The sequence below is a fragment of the Mesoplodon mirus genome, assembly GCF_964341445.2.
Source record: "Mesoplodon mirus genome assembly, chromosome: 10".
In the NCBI taxonomy this organism is placed as follows: domain Eukaryota; kingdom Metazoa; phylum Chordata; class Mammalia; order Artiodactyla; family Ziphiidae; genus Mesoplodon; species Mesoplodon mirus.
Genome location: NC_138986.1, coordinates 98486968 through 98509629, shown reverse-complemented (window position 1 = coordinate 98509629; position 22662 = coordinate 98486968). Strand labels below are relative to the sequence as shown.

At 37.7% G+C, this 22662-nt stretch overlaps 1 protein-coding gene across 14 annotated transcripts in view; it reads left to right on the top strand.

Annotated features, from left to right (window-relative positions):
• Positions 1-22662, top strand: part of SNAP91 (synaptosome associated protein 91) — a 156258-nt gene that overhangs the window by 102029 nt on the left and 31567 nt on the right. For 3 of the 14 annotated variants that reach the window (XM_082633871.1, XM_082633870.1, XM_082633864.1), the window contains 8 exons: positions 10079-10093; positions 10242-10409; positions 16420-16527; positions 17179-17442; positions 17682-17759; positions 17920-17991; positions 18414-18497; positions 19783-19866. The exons of 2 other annotated variants lie outside the window; for them this stretch is intronic. In XM_082633871.1, coding sequence (XP_082489997.1) covers positions 10079-10093; positions 10242-10409; positions 16420-16527; positions 17179-17442; positions 17682-17759; positions 17920-17991; positions 18414-18497; positions 19783-19866 — 873 coding nt within the window. The remainder of the gene's footprint in view (positions 1-10078; positions 10094-10241; positions 10410-16419; positions 16528-17178; positions 17443-17681; positions 17760-17919; positions 17992-18413; positions 18498-19782; positions 19867-22662) is intronic. 9 more of the 14 variants (XM_082633868.1, XM_082633872.1, XM_082633867.1 and 6 more) reach the window with 6 other exon arrangements.

The following is a 22662-nucleotide window of genomic DNA, read 5'->3' as shown; positions in this document are numbered from 1 at the left end:
ATGATTCACCAGTCTCACTTCTGGATGGATGGAGATCTGCACCCCCATGTTCATTACAGCATTATCCACAATAGCCAAGATATAAAAATAACCTAAGTGTCTGTCAACAGACAAAAGGATATAAAAAAAAACGCATTGTATATATTCAATGGAATATTAATTATTTAGTCCTTTAAAAAGAAAGAAGTCCTCCTATTTGTTACAGTATGGATGAACATGAAGGACATTATGCTAAGTGAATAAACCAAGCACAGAAAGACAAATATGTATGATCTCACTTCTGTGTGAAATCTAAACTCATAGATGCAGAAAGTAGAAGAGTGGTTGCCAGGGGCTGGTGGTGGGTGACGGAGGGCAGGGCATGGAATGGGAAGACAGTCAAAGAGTACAATGGGTCAGTTGTAAGATGAATAAGTTTTGGAGATCTTATATACAGTATGGTTACCATATTTAATAATACTGTATCGTATACTTAAAATTTGCTAAGAGAGTGAATCTTAAGTATTTGCACTACAAAAATACAGTAACTATGTGAGATGATAGATGTGTTAATTTGATTGTGGTAATCTTTTCATAATGTATATGTATATCAAATCATCACATTGTACATCTTAAATGTATATAATTTTTATATGTCACTTATACCTCCATAAACCTGAAGGGGATGGGGAGAAACAGCACTGGTAAAAGACATTAACTGGCTGATGAGGAAACCGGTAAGATGATAAAGCTGGCTCAGAGAGCGTTTTGAGGAACTGGGTATTTATAGACATTTGAAAGGAAATGTTAAAATAAGATGGCTAGGTTAAGTACAAAACTGGTTAATGTCCAGTAGAGCAGTAAAAATCATGTCTTGAGGTTATCTTTTCTCCCAGACAGAGCATCACTAGCAGACAAGAACTGTAACTCAGTATATCATTTCAGAATCAGAGTCCTTAATTAACAGTTAAATTGCAGCATCAAATGAAGATACATTTCCACAGGTAATTAAATAATCCTTGGGTGAGTTTGGTAAACATTGGCAATATAACATCAACACTACCTGCTATAATCTCTTGGTTTTATTTCCAAGTTTTTGTGGTAACAAAATAAAAATAACTACTTGTGAAACCAATTTGCTAACTATATTTACAAGCATTTAAATATTGGTGCTTTTCCATTTAAATACTTAAAACTTCTCCTTTGTTGAAATGTTCAACTCCTAAGCCTATAGCTATCATTTTTTTAATAAAAATTTTCTTTCAACTACACTTAACTTTATTAAATTTCAATTGGTAAAGGAAAATATTTTTGTTGAAGAGATTTTATAAGGGCCTTCTGGTTTTCATGTTTTTTCATTCTGAGCTTCATCTTTCAGAAATGTTTGTTTCAGTTTACTAATAATTTTCATTGCCACAATATCTTATACAGTGTATCATGTTTTCCTATTTATTTAGGAGTGCCTCAAATCCATATCCTTAAATCAGGTTTTCTCTGTCATAAAAGTCATATAAATGACTTTCATAGAACTTTTATAATTTAAATTTTAGTATTAATTATAAATTTGTAGGGTTATATAGAATTTTTTTTCAGTATTATATGAATGTGTTAACTCTGATTCTCTCAACTAATTAAATCAGTAGATTGTTCACACTGTAATTTTTAGAACTTATTAAACATTTAGTTGTTTAGTGATTTAGAACTTTAATGAATAAACAGTGAAATTGTAAACTGTCTCCTTTCACTGTATTCTCCAGCATCAAATTGAAGAGAAATTGTGTCCTTTTTGTTTGGTTGGTTTGTTTGGCACCAAAATAATAATAAATGAAAAAGAAAAACCCTTGGTGAAATCTTTTTAAATTGCATTGTAACATTTTTATTTATATTCATCTTCAAGTACTTTTTGCTAAGACATATCATATTATAAGGAATAAGTTATAATAACCAACTTTATTATAACACATTTCAGTCTTTACTTGTTAGGAATAAATACCTATTGATGATTGAAACATTGAGGTGTCAGTGGATATAGAAGAAAGCAGATTAGTGTGGTTTTAACCAGGGCTGTGCAATGTGGACCCGCAGTTTGTGCCTTGCCCAAAGGCAGGGCGAGAGGCCTGAAATCCAGCCTGCTTTCTGCTAGCCAAGCTGTGGGCTTTTTTCGTCCTTGAGGAAGAAGTGCTTTTCCTGTTCCAACCTGCTGGCCCAACGGGAGCACTTTTTTATAATTAGTACAAAACGCATTATAGTGTATCAAAATGTTGGCTTAGGACCTGATGGTTAGCATTAGTCTTTTGTCTCAACAAAATATCTACAGCTCCTTTCATAGCAGTAGAAAAGTCAGCTGGGGAGAAAAATACTAATAAGTAAATTTTCTCATTCCTAAGCAAAACAGTAAAAATTATAAGCCTTAAGAAATTCAAGTAGGGAATTCCCTGGTGGTCCAGAGGTTAGGACTCAGCACTTTCACTGCCAGGGTCTGGGTTCAGTCCCTGATCGGGGAAAATAAGATCCCACAAGCCCACGCACACGGCCAAAAAATTAAAAAATAAAATATGTATCTTATTTAAAAAAAGAAATTCAAGTAAACTAGTGAAATATGAAATTGATAAATGTTACCTTCAGTTTACATTTATCCTATAGATACCCAGTTGTATTTGAAGAGGTGCTAAATTGTTACCAATATGTTTTGGCTCATTTGACTAAGCAAAAAATTAAATACATAAAACCACTTTCTCAGTCTTGTTTGATAAGATCACTTCACTATTATTGTAGCTTATTTGAATTTTGTGTAACTAGATGGTAAAATGCAAACTCTTTAGACCTATTTGGATGTTCTTATCTGACCATAGTGGTAGTAAGAGGATTTCATTTTCCAATGACTGTGGCCACATCAGTTGTTTACAGATTTCTCTTGGGGCTTCTGGGTATGGATGAATATTGCCATTTTAGGGGACATCTTGTAAAGGATAGTATTTCTTGTCATTGGTGTAAACCAAATTTTAGCAAATTCATATTTTAGTAAATTTAATTTAAATAGTGCATATTCCATGTGGCATTCTGCCAGCCAGTAATTAACCTGGAAGAATAGAGTGCTTTTAAAATCCCTACCTTTCTCCCCATAAAAGGGAGAGTGTTTTTTTCCTTCATAATAAATTCACCTCTCTGCACAAATGAGTGTGTGTGTGTTGTATTTCTATGCATCTTAGAAATGGAAAATGCGTAATTTTTTATTGCAAGTGCTTGAAGTGAAATTTCTACTTTTTGAGAAATACAGAATTACTGCTAGGGTTTACTTAGAGTTAATAGACTTAATAGAAGTTAATTTACACATGCTGGAACGCTCATCAATATTATGTGATCACATGACTTTAATAGTTTCCATGAGAAATATTAGCTACAGTACAAGCAGTTTTTGTGACCCATATTACCATTTGCTTGTTAATTAGATGTGAGGGGGCACATCTGCAGGCTGTCTTCAAACACATTCATGTGTACACACACACACACACACACACACACACACACACACACACACACATGCTCTCTCTGAAAGATTTATAGAAGCTTTGAAATTCACAGTCCTATAATGAAAAATTATTATTTAACTTAAATGTTAGTTATTGCTGTTTTTTTATTGAAGTATAATTGACATGCAACATTATATTAGTTTCAGGTGTACAACATAGTGATTCAACATTTATACACATTGTGAAATGATCACCACAGTAAGGCTAGTTCCCATATGAGCTAGTGCTATTATTAACTTTTATTATCGAGCATTTGATATGTTCTTGGTATGGGCGAGCACTTAAATATATTAACACATTTAATCTTCATAAAAACATGAAAAGTTCAGCTCCATCTCACTGCACAATATAGATTTCCTTGTTAATATAGTTGTAGCTCTGTTTCCTTGGTTACAGGGAATATTTTCTAGCAATTTCTATAATACAAACAACTCTGATTATGTACTACTTGCAAATGGATTGAACTCTTACGCTGAAGTTGGGTTTTGTTGTGTAGTTTAATCCTCTATAAAAGGTAGCAGTTTTGAGAATATTTAATAACCATCCTCATCATCTTGTAATAGGGACTTGCTTTTATAGTAGAGAAAATTTTGCATAAAACAAGGAATGTATAACATAAATTATATTTCATCCAGAAAACTAAGATTTTGGAGACTAACACCCGGGGTTTCCAAGAGTGGAAAAAATTTTCAACATCAGTTATCCACCAATATGCTTAATCATTGTACATTTTCCTAGGAAATTTTACTTTCCATCTTCCGTCATATCATTCTCATCACCCTCCATCTGAACAAAACACTAGTTAAGAGCAAGGAACTAATATTTTAATCTTTCATACTTCTTTTTAAAATCTTTTTAACTCTCTCTCCTTCTAGTACACATAAACAGTCTTCTCCTTTCTCACTTACCAAGTGTATGAAATAAATTACCCATCCCCTGTGATAGACAGTGGGAGGTCTGGAAGCTGTTAAATTACATGGCTCTTAGCTCTTCTGCTAAGTCACACTGCAGCTTGAAGTAGCCATTGATAAGGGCAGGGGTAGAGAGAGCCCTACCAATGCCAGGAGAAGAGAGAATCCAAGTCTCTCTGGCTTCTGATGACCCACTTTGGTTTCTAATTAATATTTTTATTTATTTATTTTATTTTATTTTTTAACATCTTTATTGGAGTATAATTGCTTTCCAATGGTGTGTTAGTTTCTGCTTCATAACAAAGTGAATCAGTTATACATATACATATGTTCCCATATCTCTTAGGACATAGGACTGTAGAGTAACAGTTGTATTGGGCCAGGTTCGGTTGGCTTGAGGAATGATTGGAAGGACCTTCTACTTCTCAGGATTTGGGACCTGGACACCTAACACCTAACACCTAACAGCAGAAAATACCCTAGCCCTACGTCAGCTATTCACTAGGCGTACATTCTAAAATTTAAAAACTATTGCTAATGTCAAGAACTCTATGTGCTATAATTTTCTAATGTTGCTATGAAATACATAAGATTTAGTTTTAGGAAGAGCCTTGATTATCTTAGTGGATCTGTAGAGTGCTTTACCTAATATTTATTGGGTTCACAAATTGCATAGTTAAATTAATGTGATAAATTTTTCTTCCAGTTTTGTTGAGACATAATTGATGTACAACACTGTAAGTTTAAGGTGTCCAGCATAATGATTTGACTTACATACATCATGAAATGATGACCACAATAAGTTTAGTGAACATCCATCATTTCATAGAGATACAAGATTAAAAAAATAGAAAAAATTTTTCCTTGTGATGAGAACTCTTAGGATTTACTCTCTTAACGACTTTCATATATAGCATATATAGCATGGTGCTGATTATGTTTATGATGTTGTATGTTATAGCCCTAGTACTTTTTTATCTTATAACCGGAAGTTGGTATGTTTTCACTGCCTTCATCAAGCTCCTTCATTCTTCCCCTGCCTCTGATAACCACAAATCTGATCTCTGTTTCTATGCATTTGTCTGTTTGTTTGTTGTTTTGAACTATAATTGACCTACAACACTGTTAGTTCCCATTACACAACATAGTGATTCAGTATTTCTATACACTTCAAAATCATCACCGCCATAAGTCTAGTTACAATGCATCACCATACAAAGATAGTACCTATTAATGACTGTATTCCCCACAATACATTTCATCCCCATGACTCATTTATTTTGCAACTGGAAGTTTATACCTCTTAATCTCCCTCACCTATTTCTCTCCTACCTCCCAACCCCTCCCCTCTGGCAACCACCTGTTTGTTCCCCAAATCTGTGATTCTGCTTCTGTTTTGTTGTGTTTATTCATTTGGTTTGTTTTGTAGATTCCACATATAAGTGAAATCATACAGTATTTGTCTTTCTCTGACTTATTTCACTTAGCATAATCCTCTCTAGGTCCATTCACATTGTTGCAAATGGCCAATATGGACAAGTAATACTCCATTATCTATATGTAGACACACACCACATCTTCTTTATTCATCTAGTGATGGGCACTTAGGTTGCTTCCACAACTTAGCTATTATAAATAATGCTACAGTGAACATAGGAGTGCATGTATCTTTTCTAATTAGTGTTCTGATTTTCTTTGGATAAATACCCATGAGTGGAATTGCTAGATCACATGGTAGTTCTATTTTTAATTTTTTGAGGAATCTGTATACTGTTTTCCATAGTGGCTGCACCAGTTTACATTCCCACCAACAGTGCATGAGGGTTCCCTTTTCATCACATTCTCACCAACACTTGTTATTCATTGTCTTTTTGATAATAGCCAGTCTAGCAGGTGTGAGGTGATATCTCACTGCGGTTTTGATTTCAGTTTCCCTGATGATTAGTGATGTTGTGCATCCTTTCATGCGTCTGATAGCTATCTTGTATGTCTTCTTTGGAAAATGTCTACTCAGGTCCTTTGCCCATTTTTTAATCAGGTTGTTTGCCTTTTTGTTGTTGAGTTGTATGAGTTATTTGTGTATTTTAGATATTAACCCCTTGTTTGGATATATCATTTTCAAATATCTTCTCCCATTCGGTAGGTGGCCTTTTCATTTTATTGATCATTTCCTTCACTGTGCAAAAGCTTTCTAGTTTGATGTAGTCCCATTTGTTTGTTTTTGCTTTTGATTCCCTTGCCTGAGGAGACATAGTCAGAAGAATATTACTAAGACCAATATCAAAGAGTGCACTGCCTATGTTTTCTTCGAGAAGTTTTATGGTTTCAGGTCTTGCATTTAAGTCTTTAATCCATTTTTAACTTATTCTCGTACATGGCGTGGGACAGTAGTCCAGTTTGATTCTTCTGCCTGCAGCTCTCCAGTTTTCCTAACATCATTTATTGAAGAGGCTGTCTTTTCCCCATTGTATATTGTTGCCTTCTTTGTTGTAGATTAATTGCCATGTAATTAATGTGTGGATTAATTAATGTGTAAGTGTGGATTCGCTTTCTGATAGTTCACTCTTAATGTATAGAAACTCAACAGATTTCTGTATACTAATTTTGTATCCTGCAACTTTACTGAATTCATTGTGAGGTCTAGTCGGTTTTTTTGGTGGCATCTTTAGGATTTTCTATGTATGGTATCATGTCTTCTGCAAAGAGTGACAGTTTTACTACTTCCTTTCCAATTTGGATTCCTTTCATTTCTTTTTCTGATTGTATGATTGCTATGGCTAGGAGTTCCAATGCTATGTTGAAGAAAAGTGGCAAGAGTGGGAATCTTTCCCTTATTCCTGATCTTAGCGGAAAAGCTTTCAGCTTTTCACTCTTGAGTATGATGTTAGCTGTGGGTTTGTCACAAGTGGCCTTTATTATGTTGAAGTATGTTCCCTCTATACCCCCTTTGTTGAGAGTTTTTATCATAAATGGATGTTGAATTTTGTCAGAAGTTTTTTCCCCATCTATTGAGATGATCATATGAGTTTTATTCTTCAGTTTTTTGTATCACATTGATTTGTAGGTATTGAACCATCCTTGCATTCCTGGGATAAATCCCACTTGATCATGATGTATGCTCCTTTAAGTGTATTGTTGGATTTGGTTTACTAATAGTTTGTTGAGGATTATTGCATCTATGTTCATCAGTGATATTGGCCTGCAATGTTCTTTTTTTGTGATATCTTTGTCTAGTTTTGGATCCGGGTGATGCTGGCCTTGTGGAATGAGTTCCGAAGTGTTCCTTCCTCTGCAGTTTTTTGGAGTAGTTTCAGAAGGATAGGTGTTAACTCTTCAATAAATATTTGGTAGAATTCACCTGTGAAGCCATCTGGTCCTGTACTTGTGTTTGTTGGGAGTCTTTCTTATTACTGATTCAATTTCATTACTGAACTGTTTGTATTTTCTATTTCTTCCTGATTCAGTATTAGGAGATTGTCCATTTCTTCTAGGTTGTCCATTCTTTTGGCATATAATGGCTTGTAGGACTCTCTTATGATCCTTTGTATTTCGTGGCGTTGGTTGTAAGTTCTCCTTTTTCATTTCTGATTTTATTGATTTGGATGCTCTCTCTTTTTTTCCTTGATGAGTCTGGCTAAAGGTTTATCAATTTTGTTTATTTTTTCAGAGAACCAGCTCTCAGTTTCATTGATCTTTTCTATTGCTTTTTTTTAGTCTCTATTTCACTTATTTCTGCTCTGATCTTTGTGATTTCTTTCCTTCTTCTAACTTTCTTGTTTGTTTGTTCTTCTTTTTATAGTTCTTTTATGTGTAAGGTTAGGTTGTATTTGAGATTTTTCTAGTTTCCTGAGATAGGCTTGTATTGCTATAAACTTCCCTCTTAGCCTTGTTTTTGCTACTTTCCATGGATTTTGGATTACTGTATTTTCATTTTCATTTGTCTCAAGGTATTTTTTTATTTCCTCTTTGATTTCTTCAGTGATCCATTTGTTTAAGCCTTCATGGGTTTGTGTTTTTTGAAGATTTTTCTTGTAGTTGATTTCTAGCCAAGGCATTTTGGTTGGGAAAGATGCCTGATATGATTTCAGTCTTCTTAAGTTTACTGAGACTTCTTTTGTTGCCCAGCATATATGATCTATCCTAGAGATTGTTCCATGTGCTCTTGAAAAGAATGTGTATTCTGCTGCTTTTGGATGGAAGGTTTATATACATAAATTCATATATTAAAATATATAAGTCCATCTAATCTAATATGTAGTTTAAGACCAGTGTCTCCTTATTGATTTTCTGTGTGGATCTGTCCATTGATGTAAGTGGAGTGTTAAAGTCTCCTACTTTTACTGTGTTACTGTCAGTTTCTACCTTTATGTCTGTTAATATTTGCTTTATGTATTTAGGTGATCCTATGTTGGGTGCGTATATATTTACAATTATTATATCTTCTTCATTAATTGATACCTTTATCATTGTGTAATGTCTTTCTTTGTCTCTTGTAACAGTCTTTATTTTAAAGTCTATTTCGTCTCACTTAAGTATTGCTACCCTGACTTTTCATTTCTATTTACATAGAATACCTTTTTCCATACCCTCACTTTCAGTCTGTGTGTCTTTATATCTAAAGTAATTATTTTTAATGTCAAATTTATGTTTCTCAATCTTTTAAATGTCTTCTAGAACTTTTGGTTTACTGAGTTCCCATATGGCTTTTAAGGCTCTGAAAAAAATTGCTCCCTAATGAGCTTTGATAAAGTTTCTTCATGATTAAAATAAATTTCCAGTAACATTCATGAATTTGAATGTGATCCCTGAGATGTATCACATGACTGAAAGTAGAAGAATGCCACTGGACACTCTATAAATGTTTAACCTAAAGTCATAGTACAGTTAAAAATAATCCCTCCTAGGCTTTTTATTTAGAATGCCAACTGTAATCCCACTGTTGGTCACTAAGTCTGAACCTCCCAATGGAATGCTGACCTCAGAAGGATGAAAAGTTTTGATGCTGTATAATCTCTCACATTCTTCTTAAAAATAATTTTCATATGTTGTCACATAATGTTTATAAATATAGAGTTTATATACTGAACTGAAAAACACCTGGTAATGTGAAACTTATGAAGAAGAAAATAGTTTAGGTTAAGAGTTTCTTTTTTCTAACCCCTAAACTTGCATTCAGCTTAGTATGTTCCACAGTCAAACTATAGCCATTATAAGGCCTCTATTCATGCTCTGATATGACACATCAAATAAAGAGGATCAATAAAATTCAATTAACTATGGTTTCTTCAGAACTGACAATTACAATATAATGAAATCAACCAAAGCAGATGAAATGGTAAATCTGATAAGAAATCAATTGAGTTTGTGGAAGTTGCTTAGACCTAGCTTAAGGTAAGACTCTTGACCTCCCTTGCTCTCAGTTTTCCCACCTATGAAGTTGGAAAGTTGATCTAGAGGATCTCTAAGGTCCACTCCGGCTCAAAAGTTCCATGATAATAATAGGTAATACATTTATTTTTTTAATTTCAAATGGTCCAGAAAGGTACATAAAGCTAAAATTTCTTCAGTTAGTGCCTCACCCTGCTTGGACATTGGTGTGGTTGAAAGTTTCAGCTTTATCTCTTATTTTTTCTTATGCTGACCCATGGACATCGATAGACCTCTTGGGAGAGGGTGAGTAAAACTTTATTTGTAAACTTCTGTTTCGAGAGACTTCTATATCTTAATAACTGTCCTCACTTTGCTCATTTGGAGCCTGGTATATCTTTTGTCCTTTCCTTTTCTTCTCTTCAATTTGTTCTCTGTCTCTGGTGCGACATAGATTCTCTGGCTGCACTTTCCTCTGTTCCCTCCGAAGCACAGATTTCAGATCCGTTCGCACCAGAACCCACTCCTCCTGCTACAACTGCTGAAATTGCAACTACTTCAGCCTCTGCCTCAACTACTACAACTGTCACTGCTGTCGCTGCTGAAGTGGATCTCTTTGGAGGTTAGTCAGTCACATCACTTTTCTTTCATTTTCCTTCCAGGATTGCTAAAATTACCATAGCGTTAAAGCATTTAAATCTTTTACATGATAGAACATGGCAGGTAGATAGAACTTGCATGGCAGAGTGTTTAAGTACTTTTAAAATGTTTATTCATATGTATTTATCTTTGCTCAATTTGTCAACTTCATATTCATTTAATTTTAGTGATTATAGAGCAAAGGTTGCAAATGCTTTGGACCTATTTAATTTTCTACTTTTTGCGAAGTTAGGATTTAAGTTGCTATTAGAACTCTTGTCCCGTATATGCTCCAGCCCTGCAGTATCTATAAGAGTGGTACCAGATCTTTCTACCATATTTAGAATTGGCTTTTTGGAATTTTTTTAGATTTGAACTAGCTGAGAGAAAAAAATGTTTGGGGAATATGGGAGGAGAAATCTTGGCCTAAGTTATTTTTTAAGATTTAGGACAAAAAAAAATCACCTACGTGGAGTTCAGATCCAGAGGTCTCTGAAGAGAGTTTAGGGATATGTCCATTTTTTCAACTTTTTAAGCTTGTTCTGTCCAAGCAAAAACTTGGATCACCTTTGGCTTCAGAACTTTGAGAGATCATTGGAGTTGGCACTTGCAACACTGATTGAAAACAGGTTTATATCAGACTTTGAAATGATTGTCTGAAAATATTTTTTCCATGCAAATGTAAATTCTGTCACAGAGTTGATTTACAGCTGTAAGCTTCCGTCAAATATCCTACACTCTGTCAATATAATATGCCTGGACCTGATGAACCATCTGAAATCAGTTTATTTACATCTTCCCATTTTGAGTGGTGCTAATGTCCAAACCTGGAGAGGTACTCATTTCACATGTATACATTGAACAGTGTTATAGTCGTCATAGTTTTGTGTTTCTTCGTTACAGTATAACATCTTTCCCAGGGCATTTTGAGAATATGGTAAAGAAATTGGAGGAAGCAAATGATAAGGGGTGGGGGCAGGAGAGACTTGGCAGGCTCTGGTGGAGTTAACGTATTCCCCTGGGAACATACACTTACACACTGTCACATACCACTGTGCTACATGCCGTGCCCCAGTCTCTGAGGCTTGCCAACATTGTCCAAGACAAGGAATACTCAACGGGACACAGCATCATTGCCTCTGTTTCATGCGAGGAATTTGCTCCTGCCTTGCTGCACTGCCATTCTGTTGATCTTCCAAATCTATTATAGGAGAAATCCATTTTTTTTGTTTGTTTTTTAAAGTAGAAGGGATTTGCATACTCTGGAATAATTTATTATGAGGAGTCATCCACTAGAGAAAGTTAGTTTTTCAGTTATGCCTCTGTAACTTTTGAGACCAGAAATTAAAATATTAGCTTAAATTTATAAAACCAACTTCTTCACCCCATCCTTCCTACCTCCATTATTGGTCTTGAGTATGGATGGTTTCTCATAGGCTTATATTAAGAGAAAAATTCAAGGAAAACATGGACAGTTTGGATAACAATTTTGTACGTAAGCATTTCTGTTCCTTTAGCTATTTAGATTTTTGTTTTTCAGTCCATTTTAAGGAGCTTAATTGCCTATAAGAAATCAGTCAACTCCATCTTGCTTCTCTCATGGTCCTGCCTAAGATATTTCTTGGAAATATTCTTTGTGCCATTATGCTGTTTGTGTTAATCATTTATTACTGCTTTGACGACGGTCATCAAGCAGAAGAATCTGTATATTTGAAAATATTTTCGTGATGTCAGTCTTTCTACCCTGAAATACAAATTTAAAAGGTCAGTACTATAGAAAATCATATAATTTAATGCAAAAGAATGGAGGCTCTCCTTTAATTTCACCAATATCCTTCCTAGTCATCTGGCTGGAGGATAAGTAAAGATGAGTACATCTGCAAATCTCATCACAATTATTTTTACTAATCTTTATAGTTCTGTAAACTGTCTCCCGGCCTCTGATAGCTATAAAATCTCTATCTTTTATGTTCAGAAATCTATATGTGTCACTGTCTGTCTTGTAGTTTTCAGTGATACTCCCTGATTTCTTTCGTGTTCTTTATGGATTTATAAGGAATCATTTAGAGGTAAGATTTTAAATTAAAACTTAAACTAAAATCTCTTTGGTCATGTTGTGTGGCCATTTTAAAAAAATTTTGTATCTCTAAAATGGGCAAGTGGTAGAACTTTTGAATAATAAGAGCACCAGTCATTTCATTTATATGACTTTAAAATATGCCCCTTTGAGGTTTTATGTGGCATATATAGCAGTATTAAGTAGATTTCTTTAGAAATAAGCTTAATGAATTTTAATTTCTGAATAATGGCTAATTGTTTAATTTCAGGAATATGAAATACTGAAATGTTAGATTTTTATATGTATTTTAGTCTTGTATTTTCATTACAAATTTGAAAAATACAGAGTGTCTGTTATTTTAAAATACTCAGATTGATACCCACATAATGTTTTAGTCGTTTCAATGTAAGTCATTAAAAAAAAATTTTTAGAAACATTATATTTACTAAATTCTTATTTTTTTTTCTTTTTTTTGTGGTACGTGGGCCTCTCACTATTGTGGCCTCTCCCGTTGTGGAGCACAGGCTCCGGACACGCAGGCTCAGCGGCCATGGCTCATGGGCCCAGCCGCTCCGCGGCATGTGGGGTCCTCCCAGACCGGGGCACGAACCCGTGTCCCCTGCAATGGCAGGTGGACTCTCAACCACTGCGCCACCAGGGAAGCCCGAATTCTTATTTTTTTTAAAGGGAACTTTTAAGAAATGAAATCTGCCTTCTGCCTTCTGCGGTCAGGCAGAACAGGACTGCAAGGCAGTGTTATGCTTTAAAAATTTAGTAAAACTTACAGATGTTGATAAAGATAAAACACAGAATCCTTAAAAGCATTCTGTTTTTCACTGATGTAAACTCTACTAACAACAGCATGTTAGTTTGTAACAATACAGTTTTTTTCTAAGAAGTGCAATGCTAAATTGATGCTCATTCCTCTACACGTTCACCAGGGTACCCTTTCAGTCAACTGTGTTAATTTGTGAGCAAGCCTCCATGATGGTAGGCTGTGAACACAAAACCAAGTGGCTGGAAAACCAAAGAACTTGCCTCCCAAACCTGACTTCATTTGAACAAATTGGTTAACAAACCAAGTTAATCAATCTTCCTTAAAACCAATAATTAAATATAAGCACTTACAACTAGATTTCATGTAAGAGTCTTATAATCTGGGACCTTTGGGGAAGAAAATGAACTGGAATAGTGACCCTCAGGCTCAAGACGCTGAGAATGATTGAAACCTTTGTGCCAAGTATGTGATTTAAAGATGGTGTGTGTGCCTGGAGAAGACAGGGAGAGGAGTTCAGGGTGGAGAAGACAATAGCAGTAAGAAATTTTTACAAAGGTAGTCAGTCACATGATAAAAAATGAGGGAGAAAATTCTTCCTAGATTGCCAGAAGGAAGAGAAGGCTAGTCTGCAGCAGTGTCAGAGACTGGTTTGCTGGGTAAGGCTGGACTGAGTCCATAACAGTAGAAAAGCAGGAACATGCATTTCCTGGAAGTAGCACTGGTTGGTAATTGGCAGAATGTAGACCTGAACTGCAAATGGGTAACAAGGGAAAGAGAACTAGATTGGAGATTGCTTTAGCTTTCAGTGCTGGAAGGATAATGCTGCCATCGATGATGAAAGAAAGCTGGGTAGCTAAGAAGTTTTGCTGTTTTTTTAAACAAAATCAAAATTATATTATTGTCTCTGACAGTCCTGGGGGGTCTAGTGGGCTCAGCTGGACGGTTGTCTCTCACGGTCCCTTTCGTGGCTACAATCAGACAGTGGCTGTGGGGCTGGGATCATCCAGTCTCACTCGTTCACATCTCCATCAAATGGGCTGGGAACACTTAGCAGCTGGGGGCTGGAGCAACTGGGGCTCCTTTGTTTAAGAGAAGTGTTGACAGTTGATGAGTTAAGTTTACAATGTTTAGTTTCAGAGAAGCATTAAAAGGAGATGTCTTGCTGACCGGGGATGGAGGGAACACCCAAACCTCCATCAAACAACTCACAGCCAAATCCTGACTCCGCCACTTGCCGGACCTTGGTCACATCCTCAGACTTTATAAGTTTCTGTTCTCTTATCTACAAAGTGGAGATGATAAAACCTATATCACAAGAAAGTTGTAGGAATTAAATTTAATAACGCAAATAAAATATTTACACAGCGACTGGCACATAAATAGTGACTGCTATTACTGTTTCTATTACTTGCAATGGCATTACCCTCAGTTCCAAATTTTCTAAGAATGAAAAGAAAGAAAACAGACCTGACCCGTAGCAAAATATTTTCAGCCCTCCCAACCTCCTCTTAGACTTTTCTTGTGGTCCTCTGCCCCAGCTGTTAGTGCTTTCAAGTGGCTCTAAGTCCTCGGTGATAGTATCCTTAACATGGCATCTGAGGAGGTGTGTCTGTCCTATCCCCTGGTGTGTTTTTCCTACTCCATTATTATTATTCAGCCTCTCCCCTGACTGACCTCTACTCAGAACATATATATATTCCCTCAGTGTAGCTGTGGGAAGCAATCAAATCAAGCTGTAACATATGGTTGTCCCATTGTCCCTTCTAGGGATATTTGTGTTTTTGTAAAGGACCTTTTAACTCAAGCGAGTCTCTAATGTTTAATGTTTGTTAAGGCCAGGCTTCAGGACATTACCATAATGTGTCTCATACTCAGATCAGTTTGGAACACACCGGGTGAACCTGAGAAACAAGTGTCTCGACTGCAGGACTTCCTACAGCCCAATATACCACATAAATATCTGAGAAAATGTGTATACCGTGTAGCATTTCCCAAGCATGTTTGACAAATTCTTTTTAATGGCTAGAGGAACAGTGTTCTAGGGAACACTGGTAGATATTGCAGAAGGTGGTATTTTAGGATGGGAAATCTAGCAGGTCAGTGGCAGGTTCTTTTTGGTCCCTACCTTCCAGAAATTTCTTCTAGGCAAGGCATATTTATGATGGCTTCATTCCTTCTGTACTTTGGAACTAAAGGGTTTCTTTGAAAACTCCAGGATTTTTTTTTTACCATAATTAACATGGTGTGTTGACAGAAACACATTGGGAATCATTTGTACACATCAGCCATTGATAAATTGGACATTTATAAATGGAGGCTGCCTGCATGTTAATGGATCTACTGTATATTATTATAATCTACTATAGATAGTTATACACTTGTAGTCTTAAAACATGAAACTACATTTTTAATCTGTTGAAAATGGATCATTGTCCACATAAGTGGAGCAATTCAGTATTTGAAAACAACTATAAATTTAAGTCAAAATAAAGGCATTATGGTGTCATCTCCTAATTTTTTTTCTTTAGTTCTTTAAAACAAATCCTTGGTTGTGTCTGAAAATGTTTTTCAGGGATAGTGAAGATTTAACTTTTATGAACATTTAGTATACCTTTCATGTTAACAGTATAATTTTGTCTGTAGTAGACTATAAAAGAACATGTAAACTAAAATTGTTTACATCATCATCATATACTTAATTTTATTGGGCTTAAGGAAGATATCCTTGTTTGCTAGAAACCACTAGTCAGAGACATCACAGTAGCATAGTATATAAATATTACCTGGGCATGAAAGATCAATGTCTTAAATTGCATAATAAAGTTATTTTTGTGTTTTATTTTTCACATCCATTCCTTTCTAATGATACATAAGACATGCTTCTCAGAGCCCTTATACAATGAGAATCTTGTTACCTTTTGGATCCTCACAGGCCTCAGCAGGATCAACACTGTACCACTTGCATGTAACCAACATGAAGGGGCGCCAAGCGTCATTGTCTTGTGACCGCCAACAGTGCATGGGCCATAAAAATGCATTTCAAGCCATTCATGTTGTATAAGGGAGCCTTCTTTGCAATTTAACTTGGTTCTTTTACTACATTTTTCTTCTCTTTTTATCCCTTTCATTTCTGTTGTTTTAAAACCTGCACCCAAGATGCCTTTGCAGCTTCTCCCGGGGAGGCCCCTGCAGCATCCGAAGGGGCCACTGCGCCAGCACCCCCGACCCCTGTAGCCGCAGCGCTTGATGCGTGTTCAGGAAACGGTGGGTTTCCAGTCCTGAGCCCGTCTGTTGTCGTTCTGTCCTGATGTGAAACTCCTGTAGCTAGACTTGGCCCTTTGTGTTTCTAATTTTGCTTTCTTCTGAGTATAAAGTAATCACTCATCGTAACGGAGTAAAGAATGCGGGCCCTTGAAAACATTAAGAAAACGAAGGGCATCCTTATCAAAATTGGCAATTGCTCAAGATTGACAATTTTTGTCAGTGCAAGTATGCTCTCTTAATGTTTTTTTGTTGTTTCGTTTGTTTCCCTCTAATGCTGTATTGTACTCTTTTGTAACACTGAGTTCCAATATGTAGGCATGTTCTCATGAATTTTCCAAGCTACCAAACTGACCAGATTAAAGTAAGGATTTGAATAACCATCTCTGATCCTAGACTGTAGGCTTATCTGACAATACTCTGAAGTGTTTCTGTTTCTGAACTTCGTGATGTCTACTACATTTTCTTTTCTCTTTAGAAAAACATCCTAATGACTGACCCCTGCTAATAGGGTAGTAGCTCAAAGCAGGCCGCCTAATGCCTAGCTCGCATGTGAATATCTGTGCCAGATGTCTCGTACCGATAGTTTTGACGCCTCTCTGTTGTCTGTTTCCTTACTGATGCCGTATGTGTCTCCGCTTTCCTTTCCCCAAGACCCCTTTGCCCCGTCTGAAGGTAGTGCAGAGGCTGCACCCGAGCTGGACCTCTTTGCAATGAAGCCACCTGAGACCAGTGCTCCTGTAGTTACCCCTACAGCTAGCACAGCCCCTCCGGTTCCCGCCACCGCTCCTTCTCCTGCTCCCGCCGTCGCAGCTGCCGCCGCTGCCACTACCGCTGCCACCACAGCTGCCGCTGCCACCACTGCCACCACCTCCGCCGCCACCACCACCGCTCCTCCTGCTCTAGATATCTTTGGTGGTAATTTTTTTTTGTCATTGTCGTTGAACTCTTCCCACCTGGTGGACTGAATTCTGGTCCTTATGATGTACTGCATCCACACCTCTGTCTGCATGGTGACTGTGTCATTAAATGGTTCTCCAGCAACCATTTGCAGCTCGTTCCAGAACCTTCCAGAGTGCTCACGCACAACTGGAAAGTGATGCTGTTTCAGGCGGGTTTGTCCAGTTGAGTAAAGGCATGTGTGTTCTTGGTCTTAGATTTATTTGAGTCTGCTCCCGAAGTCGCCCCCGCGCCTAAGCCAGATGCTGCTCCTAGCATAGACCTGTTTGGGACAGGTAAAGCCAACTCCCCCCTTTCTTTACACTAATTTGCCTAGATGTTTTCATGACTAAGCCCTTTGTCCTCACCTGTGATAATGCACTTGTTAGACTTGTGACTTTGATTTCAGCTCTCTACTTACCTCTGCTTGGTTTTGGTTTGTTTCACTTTTGGAAGATGCTTTCTCCTCTCCACCACAAGGGGCCTCTCCCGTGCCTGAGAGTTCTCTCACTGCTGACCTCCTATCCGGTGAGTGCTTTTGCCAAGGTGAAGCCTTCCGAGATGTCTTGTGGGCGTCATATGTGGAGAGGCAGACGCGAAAACACGCGGGTTCGTCTTGGGTTCTTTTACACTCAAAACTCACTTTACAATAAAAAAGTCTCATTTTGTGTCCATCCCCAGCTGATGAGGGTAAATATTTCAAATCTACTGCCGATTGAAAAGAGAAAACCTCTTTTTCACACTAAAACCTCTGACCTCGGGAGTCAAAAGTTTTATTTTCTTCTGGAAAGCATGTATTTTAAAATCTGTTGGCTTTTCCTTAACTGTTAAGATTGTCTGCAGTCTTCGGGCTATTCAACATGAAACCTCAAGAAGCCGTTTGTCGAGGCTCATGGTTTCATTTTCCTTTGGGTGACGTGCACTTTGTCCTGTTCTGTGCTTTGCTACAGTGGATACATTTGTAGCACCATCTCCTGCAACCACTGCCTCGCCAGCAAAGGTGGATTCTTCAGGTGTGATAGACCTTTTTGGGGGTGCGTATCTCTCCTCCTTCAACACTCACAGAATCTTTTTTTCCCTCAGAATAGTTTTTAGATCTTCTATTTCATGATACTTGGTCTTTTTTCTTTTGATTATGTGAAGTTATTTCCATCTTTTAAATGTAAACTTACGTTAAGATCTTTTCCATTTGTCATCATCATCTACATGCTCGTCAGTTCGTCATATTTTTTAGTGCATGTCCTAACAAAACCAGATCATTTTTCATTTGAAGTCTTTTCATTTGAAGTCTTTGTGTTTTTAACTTTTTGTTCGTCCTAATGTAGAATCAGCTGATTGGAATTTCCTTCTACTGCTCTTCTTTAGTGATCCTGATCTGTTGGCTAAATCAACATTTCTAAGCTCTTAAAAGCAATATAAACATAGATAATTCAGAATTGAAAAGACATTAGCCAGTCAGAACTGAAAGCATAAGCTCTAGATGTCATACATTATTCTATAGGGTTTATTTATGTTACGTTTAATGTTTCTAAATCCTCCCAGAGAACTGGAAGATGTTTCACTAATTTAAATGCATTTTCCTTTTCCTGTGTGTTATCAGAAGACAGGCAGATGTACTGAGTTAACTCTTGAACTACTCATTTGGATGATACATTCATTCGAAGTCTTCTATTAGCAGTAAATTTAGAGGGAAAAGTCCAGGTTTGAAGTGATTTCTTCATGAATGTCTATAAATGTGTATGCTATGGGGTAAAATACCATCCTTAGCAAATTAAACCCACACTGAGTACCTATAGTACATTGACACATCATGGCGTACAAAGATGTCACAGTCTGTGACATTCAGGGACTCAAAACTTGTTCAAATAAACACTGAAATTTAATATATAGGTACAAGGAGGTCTGCTGCTGTTTGAATTAAGTTTGTTAAGTTTTATTTAACAGAGTTCTAAGTGGGAAGATTCTTTCATTTTACCTTTGGGCAAAAATTTTAAAAACTTTGATCCTGTTTGGATAGGAATTAGAATTTACAGAATTTAGTCCCAAAGTTTTATTCTTAAAAAAAAAAAAGAAAGAAAAAGAATTCTCCTACTCTTACAAAGAGATGTTAATTCTTAAATAGCTTAGAACTCATCTTTTGAGAGAATAAACTGGTCAGAGCGTAATTCAGTCCACTAAGTCATTTAACACATCCACAGGAGACAAGCTTGCCTCACAGAGTGTCATGTCTATGCATTTCTCGGGAAATCACTTCCCTTACTTGCTGTACTTACTGTTTACACTCTTTTACTTTTTTGCTGCATAATGGATAATGGGTAGATGCATTTGGAAGTAGTGCTTCTGAACCCCAACCTGCATCTCAGGCTGCTTCTAGCTCGTCAGCATCGGCAGACCTACTAGCTGGTAATTAATTACATTTACATAAAATGGTGTTTTGTTAAAGTTAAGTTTGGGTGTATTTTTATAAGTAACAGATATTATATAAATTTCAAGGTGCATGTTTTCTTTCCCTTTTGAGACATGAAATTGAAAAGCAAGACATTGTGTAATAGAAGGTTGATTATTTCCCAGGATTTGATGAAATTGGTCTTAAAATCAGAGCTGTACACAAGCCACCCCTGTGGCTCCTTGGGTGCTCTTAATACGCGTTACTTTCAGTTAGCACACTCCTTTTTTGTTTATTAAGGAGGCAATGTGCTTATGTAGCCATTTTTATCTTGTATTGCCCATGCCCACCTTTTTTTTTTAAGGAATTTGTGGGGAAAAGTACCGTGATATTTGACAGTTGGTTCTGTAATATGAGAAACTGTTACAGAGTTCCACCGTTGGGTTGAAGCCGCTGCTACCTATATGTCACTGTAAAATAACTGATCATTCTCCTATCTGAAAACCCCTGGAGTGATCCCAGTTCAACAGGGCCATAGTGTGAAGTAGATTGGCACAAGGTGCCTAGGATTATTGCTCATTGCCAGGATGGGGTAGATAGAATAACAGGAAACATTTCAACGACTCAGATAGTAAAAGCCAACTAATAGTTTTCCTTGGGACCAAATCAAAGTGTGCTTAATGATAGCTAGACCTAGACATTATTATTGTTACAAGCAAAGCATTTGCCAGTTGTCAGACCACAGTAGTAAGTTTCAGGTTCAAGTTCTCAGTCAACAGCGTCTCAGCAGACACTGCTGGTTTACCTTGCTCTGACCTGACTTAGAAGGGTGCATAACAGGAGGTACGGCAGTGGCATCGCCGAGGCCACAGACACTCAGATGTAGCTTTGATGTCCCTCCCCCATCATCACAAGGGATACATTTTGTCACAAGCCTGGCAAGGGGCTGATGAGAGTGTGGCTCACATCAGCACAAGGAAGTCACCAATGTCTGGAGTCTCTCAGCTTCAATTCCCTGCTACCCAGGTAGCCCTTGATAGGGTGAGAGACTAGTTCTCATTTTTTTAGTGTAATGAACAATCCTGACACCAGGAACAGCAGACTAAGGAACATTCTTTCTTGGATTAGTGATGACTAGTGACCTCGTTAAAGGACCCTTATCAGCTTTCCAAGTTGTAGGAAGTTTGACACAAGGTCCAGAGTCTGGAGGTGTCATCACAGCCCAGCTGTTACCCTTTCCTTCTATCAGTCATTCAGACAGGTTGTTTAACAGTCTTTCCCAGGGGCAATAGCATTTCTTTTGCATCTTTCCCATTCTCTCCAGACTACCCTGGTTAAACATGACACTCTTGTTTTCTGAATCCACTTCAAACCAGTAACTGCCAACCGATATTTTCCTGAAGAGTGAAGAGCCAGGGTTCCACTGTGATGTCTCTGTGGTGGAAGCTACAAATATAAGAGGCAGTTCACTTAACACAGACCACAGCTGGTTACTTGGGGAAAAAATACTACCTTGCCTGGCTTTTCTCCTGACCTAGGCAGTCTTCACAACAGCTTCAAATCGGTCACAGTAACTTTGAAGCTCTTACTAAACCAGTAAACTTAATCCATGTTTTTAAGGTTCAGCAAAAGGATTTTAACGGGCCACAGAAATAGCATATTTGGGGGAAATGACCTTGTCAATTTTTACATGAGGTTGCTAATTATAAACCTTTTGCTCTGAAGTTATAATTAAGCTTCAGGTAGCACATGAAATCAAACGTTCTGGCTTTTTGCAAAATTCTAAGAAGTCTATCTGTCTCTCTGGGTAGCCCCCATCCTGCCACAGACCCCAGCAAGGGGTTTGAAGCCTGCCAGACAGAAGCCTGGCAGAGTGATCAGCCACCGCTGACCACACCCAGCGCTGCAAAGCCATGTCGTCTTCTCCAGTGTCCCCAGTTTGTTTGGGCTCTCTGTGCTTCCAGGGCTAGAACCTGAGATACTGTGTTTCCAAAAGAGCCAGGTACACTAGAAACAGGAGCAGAGAGGCCAGTGGTGAAAGCCACTGTTCCCTTCCAGTGCCAAGTCAGACGTCAGTGACAGAGCTGAGGGATTTGATCCTGGGAGATGAGATGGATCTCAAATACACCTGCAACGAGCAGGAAGCGTTCTGTAACCTACTGCTGAGTCTAAGAGCAGGTAGCTGAGCCTCCACTGCTCAGCTTGGTACATGTATGGGTCCCACGGGGGAAGTGCACAGAAAATGCAAGTCAGGTCCCTTCACTAGAAGCAAGCTTAGATTACTCAACTGTGTTGTCCATCCAGAAATCTTAGTAAAATGGGGTAGAAAAGAGGAGAAATCAGTGCTGAAAGTGACAGTGTCGTTTACATAGGTGTTTTTTGTTTTTGTTTTAATTTATTTATTTATGGCTGTGTTGGGTCTTCGTTGCTGCGCACGGGCTTTCTCTAGTTGCGGGGAGCGGGGGCCACTCTTGGTTGCGGCGTGCAGGCTTCTCATTGCAGTGGCCTCTCTCATTATGGAGCACGGGTTCCAGACACGTGGGCTTCAGCAGTTGCAGCACGCGGGCTCAGCAGTTGTGGCTAATGGGCTCCAGAGCACAGGCTCACCAGTTGTGGTGCACAGGCCCAGCTGCTCCGCGGCACATGGGATCCTCCCGGACCAGGGATCGAACCCGCGTCCCCTGCATTGGCCGGATTCTCAACCACTGCGCCACCAGGGAAGCCCTACATAGGTGTTGTTGACTGTGCCCTTCCCCCCTTTTCCACTGCATCTTCTTGTGATTATTTCAGTGATGGGAAAGGTATTTTTGTGT